The 20,356-nt window shown below is 39.2% G+C and overlaps 1 protein-coding gene and 2 long non-coding RNA genes across 15 annotated transcripts in view; 2 read left to right on the top strand and 1 right to left on the bottom strand.

The window, feature by feature from the left end:
• LOC108348562 (uncharacterized) overlaps nt 1-20,356 on the top strand; it is a 52,664-nt gene that overhangs the window by 2,403 nt on the left and 29,905 nt on the right. The window contains exon 2 of the long non-coding RNA XR_015641671.1: nt 9,557-9,696. This is a non-coding gene — a long non-coding RNA (uncharacterized LOC108348562). The remainder of the gene's footprint in view (nt 1-9,556; nt 9,697-20,356) is intronic.
• Zfp322a (zinc finger protein 322a) lies at nt 177-14,229 on the bottom strand. Of its 13 annotated transcripts, none has more exons than XM_087591492.1 (5): nt 13,874-14,229; nt 13,259-13,401; nt 12,078-12,165; nt 8,105-8,178; nt 522-2,922 (listed from the first exon to the last, which is right to left on the bottom strand). In XM_087591492.1, exon 5 carries the CDS (start codon nt 2,758-2,760, stop codon nt 1,561-1,563), a length of 1,200 nt encoding a protein of 399 aa, XP_087447618.1. In that variant the 5' UTR covers nt 2,761-2,922; nt 8,105-8,178; nt 12,078-12,165; nt 13,259-13,401; nt 13,874-14,229; the 3' UTR covers nt 522-1,560.
• On the top strand, nt 14,031-15,123 carry LOC148000152 (uncharacterized). The gene is made up of 2 exons (XR_015641670.1): nt 14,031-14,239; nt 14,419-15,123. It is a non-coding gene; the product is annotated as an uncharacterized LOC148000152 (long non-coding RNA).

Here is a 20,356-nt window from a genome sequence, read left to right as displayed (position 1 = left end):
AGAACATTATTAGCTTTAGAGTCAGGACCCTCAAAATCAGTGTCCTTCTCCTCTACTTTCTCTGGCTTACAACTTGCCCCCTATTCCCTCTGCTTTAAGCCAGCTGTTACAGTATCTATCACTAAAAGAGATGAAGCAAGTCACAAAAACCTGAATATTATTATCTTCACCAGTATCCTAAAACTTGTTATTTTTACATGAAAATAAATGAACCTACAAATATGAAATTTCAATGGCCACAGTGATAACTCAAAAAGAAATTTTAAGGTCAATTTTAGACAAATTGGGACAATTCTGAGGGCAGATGTCAACACTAAGCGAAAGAACTGAGTGCTCTGCTTTTTGCTGAGGATGGTCACGCCAAAAGGAAAGTACTAAGAATTTTAACCCAAACTAAGTACTCCCGAGCTTCTTAGCCACACACCATTCTCATTCTGGCCAAGAGATTTTAAGGAAAAAAAAAAATGGGAAGCAAAAGTCAAAGCACTGCTTTCTGAATCCAACAATAAACCACGCCCTACTTATACACAAGAGTACATTCTTTCCTTTATTGGATATATGACTTTTTTTTAAAGTGAAACTAAAGCAATCATCAAGTGGTTGAGACAAAAGAAAAGCATCTTTACCTGAGTTACCCTCCAGATCCATGCTAATCTGCCCCAGCACCTCCAGAACAAGCTTTTGGGTTGCTAAGACATTATTTCCATACAACTCGTTTTTTTGTTGTTCTTGTTGTTGTTGTTTTTTGTTTTTTCCACAATGTGGTTCAACTATGAGAACAGCTCTTTGCATACACAGCATATATACAGATTCTCACCCACAATTAGATCTCTTACTGGAACAACTCCTCCATAGAACTCGTTCTCTGGGGCCCGACTAGATAGGAGCTTCTTTCTAGCTTCTCAGACACAATGCATTTATGGATTTTCACTAATGTGAGTACCCTGATATGCCCCAAGAGCTGAAAATTAATAAGTTTTCTTCATTCAGGAACTCTGATTTTTGTCTAGGAGAATGCAAACCCATGTATGACTCTCCAACAATTGTTTTTGCCACACTCAAATATCCATTTACCCCAGTATGGCTTCTCTGAAGGGTAAGAAAATCAAAGTTCTATTAGAAGCATTTTCCTGTAATGTCTGGGGCTTCTCCCCAGGCTGAATTTTTTGATACCCAATAAGGCATACATACTGTCTGAGGTATTACCAACACAAAACATTTATATGGTTGTTCTCTGGTGTGAACTGTCTTGTAAAAATGAGGGCTTAACACTACTGGACAGCTCTCATACTGCATTGTAAAGCTTCCTACCTGTATGAATCTTGTGAGGAAGGTTTTCCAACCCAGAGAATTTGTGGAGTTCTTCCCAAGTGTGGCAATAAAGGTGTCCTGACATGGCCACTCTCTACAATAAAGCTTTTCTTACAGTTCCCAAGACTGTAGACTCTTTCTCTGGACCCCAATGAAGTCTGAGATCGAAGGGAAATCTGAAATTTACCTAGGAGTCTTTCTCTTACTGAATTCTGATATATAAATATATTTTTAAAGTTATGTGACTTGTCAAGACATCCTTGAGGTTTCCGATGCATGAGAGCTGAGATCAAGCCCTTTTTCACTCATATTACAGATGTATTCGTCATCAATGTGCACTGTCTGATGTTGAAGAAGGGCTGAGCTATGATGAAAGCTTTTATTACATGCACCATATTTATAATGGAGCTCCTCTGTTTGAGTCCTCATTTTCTGCTGGGCAACGAAGTCCATACCTAGGAGGAAGCCACTCTCACACATAGACCATTGATGTGGTTTTTCTTCCATATGAATTCTCTGATGTACAATAAAGTCTGAGCTACTGTTGAAACTTTTCTCATATTCAAGGCATTTGAAAGTATGAGTGTGAGTTGCCTGGTGCCTAATGAGGTTGGCACTCCGAGTAAAACTTCTCATACACTCCAAGCATTTATAAGGTTTCTCACCTGTGTGGATTCTCTGGTGTACGATAAGGTCTGATTTCTGGCCAAAGCACTTCTCACAGGCACTACACTTATACGGCTTCTCTCCAGTATGAACTCTTTTATGCACAATGAAGGCGGACCTATGTCGGTAACTTTTCTCACATTTATTGCATTTGTAGGGCCTTTCACCAGTATGAGTCCTTTGGTGGCTAATAAGATCTGATTTTCCACTAAAAGCTTTTTCACATTCCAGACACTTAAATGGTTTCTCACCTGTGTGAGTTCTTCGGTGCCTTATGAGATTTGTACTTCGACTGAAGCATTTATCACATTCGTTACACAGATAAGGTTTTTCACCTGTATGGCTTCGCTGATGGACAAGCAGATCAGAGCTCTGACCAAAATTCTTGCCACAGATGTCACAGGTGTAAAACTTTTTACCTGCATGTGTTCTCTGGTGTCCTGAAAGGGCTAAGTGGTGCCAAAAGCTCTTCTCACATTTGCTACATTTATAAGGTTTTTCATAATTATGGATCCTCTGGTGGGAAATAAGATCTGAACTTTGGATGAAGGTTTTCTCACACATATCACATCTATAAGGTTTCTCCCCAGTATATGTTCTTTCACACATTTGTGCTAAGTTTTCACAAAAGTTTTGTTCACGTTCAAGGCACTGATATATTTGATTATCTATTTGAGTAATCTCATGTACACGAATATATATCTTTTTCCCCTTCTGAGGGCATACATGGTGTATTTTCCTTTTCTGAGTTCTCTGGTTACATTTCTCTTCTGAAGTGTACATTTTCTATGGTTTCCTCCTAAATTGTTTTCCATCAGTCTTCTTGATCCCTGTTTTCATAGTCATTTTTCTGGTAGCTTAAAAAATATATCTGTTTTAAGCCTTTCATTCATTAGCAGTTTGTGTTTAAAAATTTCCAGCATCATATACTTGGTACCTCCAAACCTATGAGATAAAGTAGAAATATTACTTATATTTCTATAACTAATAAGTCTCAAAACCAAAATCACTGTAATAAAGACTGGGAGAAACTCTTTACTGGGGCTGGTGAAATGGGTTGGTTGATAAAGATGCCTGCTGCTAAACTTGATGACCTGAGTTCTATTCTTACAACCTATCTACATGGTACAAGTGAGAACTGTACCATGTCCTCCAATGCCATGCAGCACCTACCTACCCCTGCACACACACTGAGTAAATGCAAAGAAAGGGAGGGAGAGAACTAGAAAAAAGGAGGGTAAACTGGAAATTCTACACAAACCAGATCCAGAATACCTGGAACAGAAATTTTTAGATCTGAGATTTTGAAATACCTCCATATACAGAGTTGCTCTGGGGATGGGATGCATGTCTAAACACAACACTCATTCATGTTTCATACTCATCTTACACACAGGACCTGAAGACAAATTCATAAAAGTTTTTTTTTTAATTTTTTTATGTGAATTGGTGCTATTGCCTGCCTGTGTCTGTGTGAGGGTATCTGATGCCCTAGAACTGGAATTACAGACAATTGTAAACTACCATGTAGATGTTGGGAATTGAACCTGGGTCCTCTGGAAGAGCAGACAGTGCTCTTAACCCTTGAGCCATCTCTCCAGCCCCTCATAAAGTATTTTTAAATTAAAAACAAATTCCTGTTATTATGCCCGTGCCACAGCACACACTGGAGTCAGAGGACAACTCTGAGGGGTTTGGTCTTTTCTTTCACCTTTATGTGCACCCTAGGGATCAAATTCCATGGCAAGCATTTTTACCCATCTGACCAGACCTCATACATTTTTAATAATTTGTGAATAAAACAAAGTTATTTGAAATTTTCATAGCAACAGTTTGACACTCAAAATATCTCAAATTTCGGAATACTTCATATTTTAAAATTTTGGATTGAGGGATGCTCAATCTGTGGTTTTCTCCTCTGTTATTACAAACATGACAGACATTATACATGATAAACTAGCAATAGGAACTCATTCTTTTATGAACCTGGCAATTTGAAAATCTGTGCCTGCAGGATGGCTCAGTGAGAAGCAGCAAGTCTGTTGGCCTGAGCTTGATCCGCTGGGCTTACATGAGGAAGAAGAAAACTGATTCCCACAGGTTTCCTTCTGACCTCCATATGCACACATTTACACATATAAGTAAATAAACAAAAAGTTAACTTGGGATCTTCTTTTCTAATTCTTTCAGTTGGGAAATTAGGGCAGGTCTGATAAGCAGACCCATTTGTTTAGGAAGTGAACAAACTGAAGATGAACGTCTTCTCACCTCTTTACACTTATTGTCTTGTGTAAAACCTTTTTCACAAAGCATCACTGACTTATTTAGTGATGTAAATTAACTTTTCAACTTATTTTACTAAGAGATTCAAAGTGAGCAAACAGAACGAGATTTAAGCATATTCATCACCCATCAGTGTAAAGCCAAACAGCACCCTTCCCTGTGTTCCTGCCAACACCTAGCAAACCACCTGTAGGTGTGCTAAAGCCCAGCTTGCTCCCTACTCTCACTGAGGACGCCAAGCTGCTGCTGTTCAACCCACAAAACTTTCACCTATGTTTGGGACTCCATCTGTTTTCTTCACAATTACATCCTGACAGCCATTCTGCCACCACTCTCCTGCATCATCAATTTATCCCTTCTACAGGATCACTGTAGTTAGTAAAGAGACTATCCTTTCTCTTCTTAAAAAACAAAACCAAAAAGCACAACCAACAAGCAAGTCCTCTCAACCACCAGCCTCAAACTTCTCTTTCTGTTTTGTTCTCCTTTATATTATAACTCACCAAAAGAAAAACCATCTATTAACTGTCTCTGGTTCTTGACTTCTAGTTTCTGGAACATATATATTCCAATTAGACACTCACCCCTAACTTGTACCCAGATTCCTTTAGAAAACTGTAAACATCAAGGACACCTGACCCTTAACTCTCAGCTTGAGTCATTTCTGTACTGTTCCCATATTCTGGACACCCTGGCCTTTGCCATGATTCAAACAAGCAGAACTATTTCCATTACAGGGTCTTCGTGTCCTTCATCTCTCCCACCCTCCCTTGCCTAAGGACTTCTCTACATTGTCTTCAAAGCTTCTCTCTTAACCTCATTTAAATCTTTGCTCAACTGTTACACATTATCACTGGGGTCTTTTCTGACCACCTTATTCATCATCCCAACTCACATTTTACCCTTTCCATCTTCCTATTTGATTTTTCACCACTGAATATGAGCCCAATAGACAAGAATCCCCACACACGTTTCCATTACTATTACTCAGTTTATTCAGTTTGTTCACTGCTGTTTAACACCTAGGACAAGACCTGGTACATGTGAATTCTCATATTTACAACAGATCATCTTATTTGGCATCTACAGACTCCTGTATAACTTTGTCTATTTTTCTTGAAAGAGTGTTCAAAATTTATCATAAATTTCATAAATATTCAAGAAACAGTTAATGGCCTAGAGCCTACATATAAAACTGTAATGAAAAAATACCAAAACTCACAAAAAATAGCATGTTAGCAAATGGGAAGGCTCACCAAATATAGCACACTAAAAAATAAAATCGAGCAGAACTTGAAGAAAACAGCCCAAAAGGATCTCAGGGGCACACTCCAATCATGTTTACCTCTGCTAATGATACAACAGATGAATTTTTTTTTTTTTTCCAGAGCTGGGGACCAAACCCAGGGCCTTGCACTTGCTAGGCAAGCGCTCTACCACTAAGCTAAATCCCCAACCCCACAACAGATGAATTCTTATTTCATCAATTTACTAACTCCAGTTTTCTAATTTTCATTCAGCAATTTTTATTATTTCCTTATGAAAAGCAAAGACATTGCTCTTGCTTATTGTAGTGAGTTATAATCAATAGAAAAAAATACCTATAAACATTTGCCAGTGTTCCTAAAGTCACTTGGAAAAGCTTTAAAATTTAGCTTCAAAGAATATGAGAGCTGAATACTAGGCAAACAGATGTGTAGAAAATGTAGCTTTGTGCTGCAGATGGACAGAGTGAGACACCAATGTGCTGTAAGGCTAGCGAGTATGAGGAAAGGCAAATAGTCTTGGAGAAATTTGAACTAAATAAATAGCATAGTTGTGCTAAACAGTGATTGTATCCAGATTTTCAACATTCTGCGTGGTAGCTGCTGTCATTCAGATGTCTCCTGACATCACAGAGAAACTCCTCACACTGTAAGCCCTTTTTCTCTGTTCACATGATAGTATCCTAGGAAGTGCAAATAGACCTATCAAGTGAACCCTTGTTAGTCAATAAAATACTCACCCTTATCACATAAGCAGATACTTCTCTACGTTTTTCTAACCAAGATGGTGAATCCCAGTTCACTTTGTCTATTCATGAATGGTGGGTGTCAGAATGCTACAGGACCGCCTGGTGGGAGGAATCCACATCTAACACTCATTTGCTTGTCTATTTACCAGAGGCCTTTTAGGAAAGTTATCAGAAAAATCACTAACAATGTCTTCAGCAAAGAGCATGCTTTATCCCTGTCACAAGCAATCCTTGAATCCTCAAACATCAGAGAATATTATTCCTACTTTCTTTTATGAGGCTGAGTTTACAAAAATGAGAGCCTAGAACCTGTCTAGAATCCAATATTGCTTACAGTCAAAGTAAGCAAAGGTCTTCTTTACACTTACAGAAAACTCTCAATTCATCCAAAACTTTGAAAGATCACCCTGCATTTGCTTTTGTTTTATACCTCACAATCAAACTGTCAAGAATTTGTTGGCTTCATTTAAAACTTCATAAATCCATATCCAATCACTTTTCATTGATTTCTGCTGCTATAATCTGGTTCAAACCACTCTTCTGTGGATTATTATAATTACTTCTTAGCCGATTCTTCTCTGTTACAGGCCTAACTGTGTGCCATTCCTAATCCCTACCATCTCAGAATGTGATATATTTGGCCATATGATCTTTTAAAGAATGACTGAGACCATATGAATCACTCCATTAATGTTCCTCTAATAAGAGCTTAGGATACCCAGAGTTGGCAAAGAAGTACAGCCAGACTGAAGACTGAGGACACAGTGAGAAAGCAGCTGTTGTAAGGCAAGGTGATCTCCAGAAAACTAATACTGGATTTCTAGTCTTCTGGTGTGAAAAAAAGAAAATGAGCAAAATTTGGATCCTTAAGAACTCAGACAATAGTATGCTTTTAATAGAAGTTCTAACAAACTAACAAGCCATCTTTGTAATGCTACCCTCTCTACTCGGCAGTCAGTACAATCCTGTTAAAACAGAAAGTTAGACTACGTACTTCTGTTCTTTCAATATTTTACTCCTCCACTCAAATCTTCACAATAGTCCAAGAGTCCCAGCTGGAGCTGCCCTGCTACTCTTTGCCACTGCCTGACTTCTCCCTCAGTCTTCTTACAGGGTCTAATCCAGCCACAATGGCTTCCCAAACTGTTTCTCTTCTACACATACTCTACTTGGGATCTATGCTTTCTTTCTTCCGGCTTTGGCTTTCTTTGGCTCTCTTAATACCCCAATAACTAATTTTTCATTTATCATTTTGTAATCAAACTGTTGCCAGCCACTCTATTTAATATTGTGACCGTCCAGTGACAAAGCTACCTATCACTTTTCCTGTCTTATCCTTTCCCAGAGCACTTATCACACCCTAATGCACTCTATAATTCCCTTATTAGCTTATTGTATACTGTTAAATATAAGAAAGATGCTTTTAGTGTTCTTTCCCTAGTAGAGTAGTACTAAGTATATAAACAGTGTTTAAGAAGCCCTTGCTGTGATAAATGGATTTTCAAAGGAATTCTATTTCTTGGGCTAGAGACAGCTCAGCAGTTACCACTGGCAGCTCTTCTTGATTACCCAAGTTTGATTCCCAGCATATGACAGCTCACAATCTTTTATAACTCCAGTTCCAGGCATCAACACTCTTTTCTGGCTCCCATGGGCACCAGGCCTACACAGTGCACAGACTTTCATGCAAGCAAAACACCAATACATATTATAAAATAATTAAAAACTAGAATTTAAAAAAAAAATATCTAATTTCCCACATACTCCGGTGAGGTGCAGTCTGAAAAGAAAAAGGTCCATTTTATAAGACTGAAGAAAAATGTAGCTTACCAATAATGTAGACAGACGACAGGTAGTATTCACTTTTTGGTCTTGAGAAAAATCAAAATTAAAAAAACGGCTTTCTGTAAAACACAAGCATTAAAAAAAAAACCTTTATATTACATCATTTACACAAACCGGACTTAACAGTGAATAGACATTTTCCTTAAGAAAGGCAAATGAGGGTGCAGAAATAGCTCAGCTGTTAAGGGCACCTGCTGCTCTTCCAGAGGACCCAGGTCTAATTCCTACCACTCACATGGTGTCTCACAACCATCTACCTGGAACTTTTAGTTCTAAAGTACCCAATACCCTTGTACAGAGGCCCTGGGCATGAACATGCTGCATAAACATATATGTAGGCAAAACACTCATATATATGAAATGAGATTTCAAAAAAAAAATCTTTAAAAAAAAAAGCAAACAAATTTTCTTTTGTATTCTCATTGACTCAATCTAGAAAGTATAACCGTTAAGTGTACAAGAACTGGAAGAAAAACAAAAGAATTAAACAATTAAATATAAACTTCTTAGATCAAATACTGAGAAATATTAAGTTGAATAATGAAGATAAACTTGGAAATCAATGAACTAGAGAACAGAACAAAGTACTTTTAAAAAGTACTTTTTGTTTTATGTGTGAGAATGTTTTGTTTACCTCCATGCCTGCATGCATGTATGTGCAACAGTGCATGCCTGGTCAAAGAGGGCAGAGGAGAATCACCTGGCACTGTGAGCCACCATATAGGTATTTAGAATGGAACCCTTCTACAAGAGCAACAAGTGCTCTAAACTACTGGGTCATCTCTCTACCTCTTATAAATTTAGTTATAAATCAAAATACTGGTACTTTGCCTAGCCTGGGGGCAGAGGCTTTTAATCCTAGCTACTTGGGAGAATAAAGAAAGAGGATCATAAAAGTTCAAGACTTGTCTGAGCCACCAAACAGGTTCAAAGCCAGTCAAGGCAACTTGGTGAAACTCTGACTCAAAAAACAAAATAAAACCACCACCAACAAAAATCCAGCATGGTTCTAGCCTAGAATGTAAAGACCTGTGGTTAACAATCACTAGCACATGAGGCTGGAGAGATGGCTCAGTAGTTAAGAGCACTGGTGAAATGGAAGCACAAGCTGATACAGAAGCCATGGAGGAGTGTTGTTTACTGTGCTGCATGCACACACCATGGCTTGCACAGCCTACATTCTTTCTTACAGCACCCAGCCCCCCCCCCCCATGGATGGCCTCATCTACAATTAGCTGGGACCTCCCACATCATCAATGTAAAAAATGCACCACAGGTTTGTCCATAGGTCAATCTGGTGGAGGTATTTTCCCAACTGAGGGTTCCTCTTTTAAAAGGATTCTAGCTTGTATCAAATAGACATAAAACTAACCAGCAAAACACCCATACCAAAATAACTTTTTTCTCTCTCTGTCTTTGTATGTTATATGTGTACAGGTGCATGAGGAGGCCAGAAAAGGGTTCCCCTGTACTGGAATTATAGGCAGTTGTAAGCCACTTGACAAGGATGTCTGAAACTGAACTGCCACGCCATCTCTCCAGCCCAAATTGTAAAGTTGTTTTGGTTTGTTTGCTTGGTAAGATTTACTTATATTTTATATGTATGAGTCCTCGTCCCTGCACAAATGTATATGCACTGTCTTATTTATCTAATGCTGTGCTAAGAGACACCAAGGCAATCAGTAAGTATTTAATTTAGTTTATGATTTTAGATAGTTAGAATTCATGATGGTAGAACAAAGGCATGATATCAGGAATGTCTGAGAGCTTACATCATGATCTGTAAGTAGAAGGCAGAAAGAGCTAAGTAGGAATGACATATCTTGAAACTTCAATGCCCAGCCTCAGTGACACACCTCCAACATTATGACTGCTAATCCTTCCCAAACAGTTCCACCACCTGGGAACCTGTGGGGGCCGTTGTCATTCAAACCATGCACCACGAACATGCACCATATATGTGCAACGCCCAAAGAGACCAGAATAAACATATCAAATCCTCTGGAATTGGAGTTACAATCTAGTATTAGCTCAAGTGGGTACTGGGACTCAAACCTGGGTCCTTTGAAAATGCTCTTAACAGCTGAGCTGTCTCTCCAACTCCAATTGTAAATTTTTAAAATATTTTTTGTTTTGGTTTTTGAAGACACAGTTTCTCTATGTAACCCTGGCTGTCCTGGAGCTCTCTCTGTAGACCAAGCTGGCCTCAAACACACCTGACTTTGTCTCCCAAATGCTGGGAATTAAGAGCAGCGTGGGCCACCACTCCCTAGAATCCAATTGTAAAAATTTTAAAGTGCAAGCAAATGCTATATTTTGTGCAGAATTCAGAAATTTAGAAAACTATATTTAAAAATATAAACTATATTTTAAAAATATTTTTAAAAACATGTACTTATTGACTCGGTCAAAAATAAATTAGGAAAAAAATAAGAAACTAATGTATTTGATCACACAAGATAGGTGAGAATAGGATCAAAACCTAAAATGACAGAATTGATGTGAATCAAAGGATGAAGTGCCATATTTCTCTAAGAACACATTTCTGCATACACATGTATTTAACAGAAATAAATGGGTGGCCTGGGATAGCATTCTGATATGTTCTCAGCATATGCAGTGCTAAGGAGGCAGGAGGTGGGAGAGCTGTAAAATGGCACATGAAAGCAAATGACAGCTGAGTGTGGTGGCTCACAACCATAATCTCAGTACTTGGGAGATAAGGAAGAGAACTGGCGAATATTTGAGGCTACTCTTGGCTATAAAACTCCAAGTCTGCTTTGATACAAACTGAGACCTCATTTCAAAACAAACTGAAAGTTTGTTTCAAACAAATAACACCATCACCCAAAAGAAGAAAAAAATAACTCTTACATAGTATGAGACTATATAAACTCAGCTAAAGACAATATTTTTTAAATTTTCTTTTACTTTTTTTTTTTTTTTTTTGAGAAATTGGCACATTATATAGCCTAGGCAGGTCTTGAACTCTGATCTGCTTGCCTCAGACTCTCACCCCCAGCACTCAAATTAGAGGCACACACAGCCCAAATTGAATCTATACAATTAGTGAACCCTAGTTAGGGGGCTTTTCCTATAGTTGGTATATATACCAGAGTTGAATAATGGGACATAGATTCTCCACAGTTACAGCAGGAAATTATAAATAGAAAAGAACATGATTAGAATGAACTCTATACTGTGGTTAGCGAGAATTAAAGGGCAGTATCAGAATGAGGTCACAGTTTATACCATATAGAGAAGCTGTATAGTGTACACATGAAAAGGGGTTTTTATCCTAATAATGCCAGCTGTCAAGTACAGCAATAATGTAAGTATTAAATACTAAGACTCCAGGTTCTAGATACCATTCATCACTGAATGGAATCAGTAGACATGGTATATACATGGTATATTGTAGGCAAAGCAGCCTACGATAAGTTTTTTGTTGAGCTAATATATAGAAATGCTCAAACAAAAATACATTATGTTGGCTTTTTGTCTCATGGTGATAGGGATTGAACCCAAGGGCTGCACACACTTCATAACCAACCACTGAGCTATATGCCCTATCCTTTTTACATTTTGAGAAAGGTTTTCCCTAGGTTGTCCAAGCTAGTTTTGTAACTTCCAATCCTTCTGCCTCAGTTCTTTAACTGAGTTTGCTCACAGTCTGGGAAATGGATCAAGTTATCTCATTAAACTAGCAGTTCAAAACATCACAATTACTCTCAATAGCCAAGAAACTGTGTTACACAAGAAAAACAAACAGAAAACCAATTTTAAACCAGGAAACAATTTGCCTATGCAAATAAAATATGATCTGGCTGTCAATCTTCAAAAGAGAATTTAACACTTTCCAAGTTTAAAATACTGTTTAACACATTTACAATAAAATTCAAGGTTTTCACTGTCTTCCATACTATGGAATTTCTGCCATTTTCATCCTCATAGGCACCTCAGAAAATCTTGTTTCTTCTGCCCAACTGTTCCTCCATGCAGCTTTCTCCATTATATGATTCAAGTAGCAGCCTGAAATGCACTACCTGAAAAAGGAGCACACCTTGACTACCTTACCTGGAGGACTTTATGTCCCTTCACAGCACTTTACTTCTCAGCATGACTATCCAACTTTATGATATGTACTTTATGTGAGGTCCCCTGTCTGTCTCTCCCACTACAGTATAAAGTCTACTTGGGTTAGGATACTGTCTTTAGTTGCTGCAATATATGCAACATTTAAACAATAAAAGAAAAACAAGTAAACAAGTATCACACTGAAAAAGAAGTATTATCCTTGAGTCTCCAATGTGCGTCTGGCAAACACCAACTCATCCTCCAAATCCTTACTCCAGGTTACTGTCTCTAAAATGCTTCCTTTACCCATCTCCTAGGAAGGGAGGACTTCTGTTTTTTCATGAGCAACATCAGATTGCATTTCGTAAGCAAAGAGCAGACAAAAGTTCAAATAGGCTGAGCAAGAGAACTTCAGTGCTCAAGAATCTTCTCAGTTAAAAAATATAGGGGATGAGCAAACAGTAAATATTTAAAGTACTGTCTTAAAAACCATGCTTGCTGTATAGCCTCAGACTAGGGATTGCCTCAATTTTCATTAATTACATGGATTATGGACATTTAACCCTCCCAAGAACACTGTAAAATCAGATATTAATACCAATGTCTGCATCTTATTGATAGAAAACCTGTTGTTTATGGCAGTTACCTAGTTACCCAGTTAAGTAACAGAGCCAGGGTTTAGATAACCGACCTAGAACCTGCCTGAGCATTGGGCACACTGCCTTCTTTGTATGGCAAATCAAAAGAGGGACAATTGTTGCAAACCTACTGTGAATATACATGCTTGTTAGAAAAGTAGGTTATCAAAAGGCCACTCACTCTGTTAGCCACCAGAAAGATCTTTTTTCCTTTTCCCAAGTATGTTTTACCTTCTTTCTTGTCCCATCCCTATCCCCAAATCATATTAATATAGAAACAGATATGTGCCACTTACCTTAACAAGAACCCAAAGACTTATTCTTTCGGATCCACAAGGTCTCTAATCCAGAACTACTCACAATAATTAATTCTTCCCTCTGCTAGAGGAAAAAGCAACAATGCTGAACATGACTGCAAGCTTACCTTTTTTTTTTTTTAACAGCAGGTCATTTAAATAATGTCCCATGCACGCTCCAATCCAGACATCATCCTTCAGCAAATTTTTTTCATTCTAATGTTTCCTTATACCGTTTCTCCTTCAAGAAGCAGTTTCTTTCTGACATGCTCTACACAAAATAACAAGAATTCTTCTAGCTGGGAGATTTTAAGTTCAGAACAAAGCCCTAGGCCTTGTTTTTCTCCTGCTACTTCTTTTTGTATCCCTTAATTTTTGCTGCAAAGACGGGGAAGGGTCTTCTGTAGTTTAGGCTGGCTTTGAATTCTCTATCCTCTTGCCTCTACCTTCCAAACGCTCAGGTGACTGATAAGACATTATAATTTTAACTTCTGAGATGAAGGATTCATTCCTTGCTCACTAAAAACTGCAGGAATCCGATACATGAATGCAAAGTTACATAGGACCAAGATTGCTAAAAATAAATGACTATGGAATGCTTTGAGCAAACAAGAGTCGGCAGATTCCGGGGCAACACAACTAATCTCCGCCCTTAAGGCTGAGGGAGGGTCCTCCCATTGCCCATGGTTCTCTAGACATTCAGGAAGGCTACAGACTACATTCGAGCCTGGTTCCATTACTACCTCCAGGACAGTCTTACAGGCTCTCCTCTCAACTTTTTGTTGACCGTGACAACAAGGGAGCCGCGCCCGGCCCCGACCCTCTCACCGCCAAGAACCGCGAGGACCGCTGCTCCCTTACTCCGCTGCCCGGGGCGGCACTTCCGGTGACTGGACCCTCAAGCCGGACCTTCCGGGGCCGTGCACTCCGGGAGCCCGTTCGGTCTCACCTCTTCTTAGGGAACGAAAGTGGGGCCGAGAGACGAAGAGGCCGAGAGGTCAGCAAGCCAACCGCAGGATACCAACCTGGAGAACCCATCCACCCGCGTTACAAGGCCAACGCAAATCGCCCTCACCAGCTGGGTCTGGGAGGCGTAGCCACGCCTCAAAGTACGTAACCACCGCAGAGCCTGAACGCGCCTGCGCCCTGGATCTTTTGGGTCCCCAAACTACCTTTTCACCTCCTGGAATTTGAGATTCCAGAGCAGGCCTATACTGTGGTACTCACAATTGAAACTGTACCCGACGCCCCGTACTGTGCTCTGGACTTCTGTTTTCTTTCTCCACAGCTCTTCAAATCAGGAGTCAGGAATAGCGTCTCAAGGATAGATGCTGCGGACCTAGATTAAATATCCTGAAAAGCAGGAGAAGTGAAGAATTCTCTGCAGAGCTATCACTCACGCATGCAGAGGAGAAGGATGAGAAGCTTTGAAAGGGGAGCAGCAGCGTGGCCTTTTTGCGTGGAGAAAGCTGCGGGGAAACAGTGTTGGAAGGATTTCTGTGCTTTCTGATTGCGATTCTAGGAGGGAGAATTGAGATTTGGAAAAAACAAAAAAGAATAGTCAACATCCTCCTTCCTTGGAAAAAAAAAAGGATGTAGGCCGGCGAGATGGCTCCTGTTGGGAGTGAGGAGTGGAGAGTGCTTATTGCTCAAACCTGGCCACCTGAATTTGATCCCTGGAACCAATGTCAAAAGTGGAAAGAAAAAACTGACCGCAAAAGTTGTCTTCTGGCAGGCATAAGCAACAATAAGGTATATAATATACACATAGATACATACATACACATATGTGTGTATAATAAAAACCCTTATCGGGGAAGATGAGCACTAGAATTCTCTGGTCTGGTGAAGAATTTGGATTGGCTGTTAAATTAAAGAGTTAGGGACTGAAGATGGCAGCTGTGTGTTCTGGATTCACTAATTCCTGTTTTCAGAATTTGCAGAGTTGCTGCAGCTTATTTTAAATAAAAAATTTAAGGCAAAAAAAAAAAAATCCCACCAGTGTCATTCTAATATTTAAGGTTTTTCTTTTCCTTAGACTTATTTTGTATGTGTGGGTATTTTACCAGCAGATATGTGATGTGTGTGTGAGCGCTCTTGGAGAATGTCAGATCTCCTGGAACTGCAATAATGCATGGTTTATGAGCTACCATGTGGTTGCTGGCTGGGAAATGAACCAGGGTCGTCTGCAAGAGCAAATGGTCTTAAGAAAGAACTGACCGAAAAAGTTGTCTTCTGACAGGCACACGGAGTAATAAATAAGTTTAAAATACACACACACACACACACACACACACACACACACATATACATACACATATGTATGTATAATAAAAACCCTCTCTAGCCCTAATTTTAATGTTTAAATAACATTTTATTAACTGTTTTTAGTGCAAAATGTACGAAACACAATTCTAATCATGTTATGGAATTAGCTGTGTATGCTATATTAGGAAGAAATGTACACATGTAATTGCAGGAGAGAAGATGTTTGTGCCTCCCCCTTCAACTATAAGACTGTTGAGACAATGGGCTCCAAGAATTGCAATTGTGGCAGAAGTCTTCTGCTGGGGAAAAGAACAGGACTAGGGCCTTGGTGCCAGCCAGTGAGAATGTTAGAGCATGATTTCACAAAACTATAATGAGTGGGACTACTTATGATGACCAGGACTCCTTACTTATGCATATTGCATGACCTTTAAAAGAAAATCTGAATCTCATGAGAGTGGTCGAACCTCTTTACTCATTCCTCTTCCCAGTATGACCATATTGAGTAAATCCCTTTCACTGCTTGTAGCTGAGCCTAGCTTGTTAGAGCTACCAAGGTCCATGCATAGACTCTTAACAGCTACTGTCAACAAAGAGATTAACTTGCCAACTTACACATTTAATAATGGGAAGCCGATTTGAACTAATGATACCAAAGTCAAATTATTGGAACCACCATACTTACGGCTACCTCAGAGTATTGTAGGGAAATACTAGAGTGGACATTAAGAAGGCATGATAAGTGCTGAGCCTCTTTAATCAATTACCATAAAAATATCGGCCCAAGCAGAGTAGTTAGTGCATTCAGTCTCTGAACACTTATTGCTATTCTCTGGTTCACCTGGCATTACAATACAATGCAAATACACAGGTCACCTCAGTCCTGAGCTGGCTAGTCTCATGCTCACATTCTAGGATGGAACTGCAGATGTCAGTGTTTAGTTGTAAACAATAGTGTGGGAGCATAGACACGGGGCACTTGGCTAGCATTCTGCAAGAGTTCAGAGAAGAATAGACAATTAGGTGTGAGGTAAAAGATTATAAGGAGAAATAAGATGGAAATGAAGTGGAATGGAAACGAGTTACAGTTATTTCAAAGAAGCAAACTTCATCTTAAAAGAAATGAGGAATGTAGGCTAGAGACAAGGTGCCTCTGGGGATAAACATGCCTGTGGCCTAGGTTCAAAACCCAAGTTTGATTCTCAGCACTCAGGAGGTAGAAAACAGGACATCCTATGTTGTCCACTCACCTCCACACACCACATATGTACACAAAGGTTTTAAAAGAAAATTATCCCTGAAACTTCAAACATGCTGAAGCAGCCTAGTTATAACTGAAGTTCAAACAGTTTTTAAAGTTTTTTCTTCTTTGTTTTCAGTTTTCTTCTTTGTTTGAGACAAAGGTAATATGTAAAATTGGCTTTCACTGGCAGGGTCAGATGCTACAAAGAAATCAGATGATGTTTGGATAGTATTTAATATGAGTCATGTTTATATGGGATACACACTCGTGTTCCAGGCACCTTATCAACCCTGTTTCTCTTTACTTCCTAAGTTGCTGAGGCATCTCAGGTTTTCCACTGAACACAGAATGGTAATGTACACGTATCAAATTACTTTGGTAAAAACAATTAATCTGCAAGTCCCACTTAACTTTAAAATGAATGAAAATTACATTCTACTGCATAATAAAGTCAAGGACTACAAGTAGAAAGTTGTAAAAGTCAGTTCCTACCTTTAAAATTAAAGCCAGGTATAATGGCACACAACTTTAATCCTACCACTTGGAAGCCAGAAGCAAGCAAATCTCTAAGAGTTTAAGAAGTCTGGCCTACATAGAGAGCTCCAAAAAAAAAAAAAAAAAAAAAAAAAAAAAAAAAAAAAAACCCAAGGCTAATAATAAAAAGACCATGTCTCAAAACCAAACCCAACTAACCATGGATAAAGGGTTTTAAGCAGTTGACCACCCAACCATGACCTTACAAAGTTTAAAGAGGCCAGAAGGCAATCTATTAATGTTCTGTCCCCTCTAGTACTCTTGAGAGAAAGGAGATGTTTTCTATAGCTTGTCAGTCCCCATTCCTAACACATGACCCAGCAAGTAAGATTCATTTGGACAACTCTAGGTGTACCATAAGGAAGACAGGTGTTTGGGGTCCCGCCAGTTGTCATCGACTCAACAGTGAGTTGCCTATCCACTGAAAATCACTAAGTTTAGTTTTAAAGAAGAACACATGGGGTACAGATAATATTGGTGAATTTTCATGTGCTTTCTAAGGTCACTAAGAACCTGGCTTTGGAAATGGAATTTGGTCCTCCCACTTCAGACCCGAGCAAGTTTGTCTCAAAATATCTTCCAAAGCCACTGTGCTGGGTCAAGTTGGCCTCCTGACTTTGTGACAGGAAAAGGGGGGACAATAAAAAAGCACACAAATAAAGCCATGGTGTTGTCCTTAATGTCAGCTTTTTTTAAAAAAGTATATTATTGTCAATAGAAGTTACTGCTTATCTCACAACATAAAAATATTTATAGTAAAAATCAGACAATGTGATGTTCACTTATGGAGAACTCTCTACCTAGAAGTCTCTCAACCAGTAACTTTATTACAATAGCTGGGACAGGAATTTTCTTTCTTGATTTCTTGGGAAAGTTGTTGCAGCCCTTTGAATGAGAATGATCCTATAGGCTCATGTAGTCAAATGTTCAGTTTTCAGTTGGTGGATGAGTTAGGAAGGATTAGGAGGTATGGCCCTGTTGGAGGAGGTTTATTGATAGGGGTGGTCTTTGATGTCTCAAAAACCCACCTTTCTCTCTCTCTCTCTCTCTCTCTCTCTCTCTCTCTCTCTCTCTCTCTCTCTCTCTCTCCCTTTTTCTGGATCAAATTTAAGTTTTCAGCTACTGCCCTGGTACCATGCCCGCCCATCTGCCACTATGCTTCCTACCATGATGATCATAGACCAACACTTTGAAAGTGTAAGCTATCCCCTAATTATAAATGACTTTGGTCACGGTATTTCCTCATAGCAATAGAACAGTAACCAGGACCACTGTATATGTAGATTTGAGGATGTCTTGCTATGTGGCTGTTTTTTCCTAACTATTTGCTACTTGTGCTCATTCAAAACCAGGAACACACCTAGGTTGGCTCATTCTCTGGACATTAAAAATGGTAAAACAAAGGGTAAGGAGGCCAGGCCACAACAACTGGGAAATCAAATCACAAGAAACCACAGAACAAAAAGGGAATAGCCCAGCAGCTCCTTTCAGTTCCTTTTCTGGTCTCAAGGAGAAAACAAAACAATATAAAAAGGACATTAAGATAAGAGACCTAAACAAAGATGTAAGGTTTCTTGGGGACTGGCCCAACTACACCACCACACGATTCCTAAGTTACATACTTGGAAATGATATTAGGAAAATGAGGTCTGTGTTTGAATGATCCAGCCTATGCTAACTTATCTCCTCTCCCAAGCTGCCAAGCATCTGAGGACTTTCCTCAGGATGATGGGTTTCTGAAGAACCTGGATTCCTGGATGTGTACAGCTGGCTAGGTCTCTCTACCGGCTTCTTAACGGGGCTCAGCAATGTCCCCCAGCTCTCTCCTATGGGAACCTGAGGCTACTCAAAGGGATACTTGGTCCCCTGATATGGGGACCATACTATTTTTGATCTACATTTTGATCCCAAGGCAGCAGGGAGAGAAACCAACTTGGACTTCTGAGACCCGGATAAGCTGCAGCAACTCTGCAAATTCTGAAAACAAGCATTAGTGAATCCAGTTTGAATCAATGATATAGGTTCTAGGAACTAAACTAGGGTCCTTCACAAGATCAGCAAGTGCTCTTAACCACTGACCAATCTCTCCAATTCCCAAAATCATAAATCAAAAGGAGTCCATGTCTCTAACCCCAACAACTGGGAGGCAGAAGGAGGAAGATTGCTAGTGAATGACCAGTTATATAGTGAGATCTTGTCTCGAAAGTGCAAATGACAAAAGTTGCAATAAGTATAAAAGATTACACTGTAACTTTATTGAGGGAAACAATTCTAATTTATCAAGTACCGGTGCATAGTAAAATAGGTGGAGAAAATACAAACAGGTAAAGAATATCAATATACAAGCATTTTCTCCAGCACTATCAATGGTAAAACTTGTTTATTTACTTACCTTCTTACTTATTGATTCTTTGAAAACAGGGTTTCACTGTGTAGCCAAGGCTGACCTCAAACCCAATCCTGCTGTCTCCACAAATGCTTAAAATTATCAGCCTTTAATCCCAGGAGTCAAGAGGCAGAGGCAGGGGGATCTCTGTGAGTGCAAGGCAAACCTTCTCTACACAGCAAACTGCAGATTGGCCAGGACTACATAGAGAAGCACAAACATAAATACACACACAGATACCCACACAAAGAGAAAGAGAGGGAGAGGGATGGGGGGAGGGAGCTTTACCAAAAAGGCTAGTCTCTATCTATGCTATTAATCACTGCTTGCACACAGAAACACATCCTTCATAAATTCTAGTGGATGGCTATTGATGTGGCCTCCATGATCATATGTTTCACAGTAGTTTCTACAAATTCATAGAAAACTATTGTATAAGTGTAAAAATATAAGTCTAAAGTGTGCCTTTGAGCTACTTAATGAGTTGTGCATATTTGAATGGAAGATGGTTGAACTGTAGGATAATAAAGTCAATACCATGTGACCCAGAGACAGGCTTTGAAGTTGCCAAATTAGCACAGAGAAAATTAAAAGTAATGTACAGTGAGGTGGGGCTGATACAGAGAGTAAACCAGTCAGCATTTAAATGGTTCCCAAAGGAAAAAAAGACAAAGACATGATTTCATACATTATGTAAGTGTATATTTCATGTATCATATTAAAATAGACAATATTGCCTGACAGACACATCTACTATAGGTTACTGCCCTTTTCCAAAACACGTTCTTCTCTTCA

Source organism: Rattus norvegicus, chromosome 17 (genome assembly GCF_021556685.1).
Source record: "Rattus norvegicus strain SHRSP/BbbUtx chromosome 17, alternate assembly SHRSP_T2T, whole genome shotgun sequence".
In the NCBI taxonomy this organism is placed as follows: domain Eukaryota; kingdom Metazoa; phylum Chordata; class Mammalia; order Rodentia; family Muridae; genus Rattus; species Rattus norvegicus.
The sequence above is the reverse complement of the archived record's forward strand: the minus strand, read 5'-3'. Positions and strand labels throughout refer to the sequence as shown.

Excerpts from the sequence above, each read along its gene's own strand:
- Zfp322a (XM_087591482.1), bottom strand. The coding sequence starts at position 2,760 with ATGTACACTTCAGAAGAGAAATGTAACCAGAGAACTCAGAAAAGGAAA.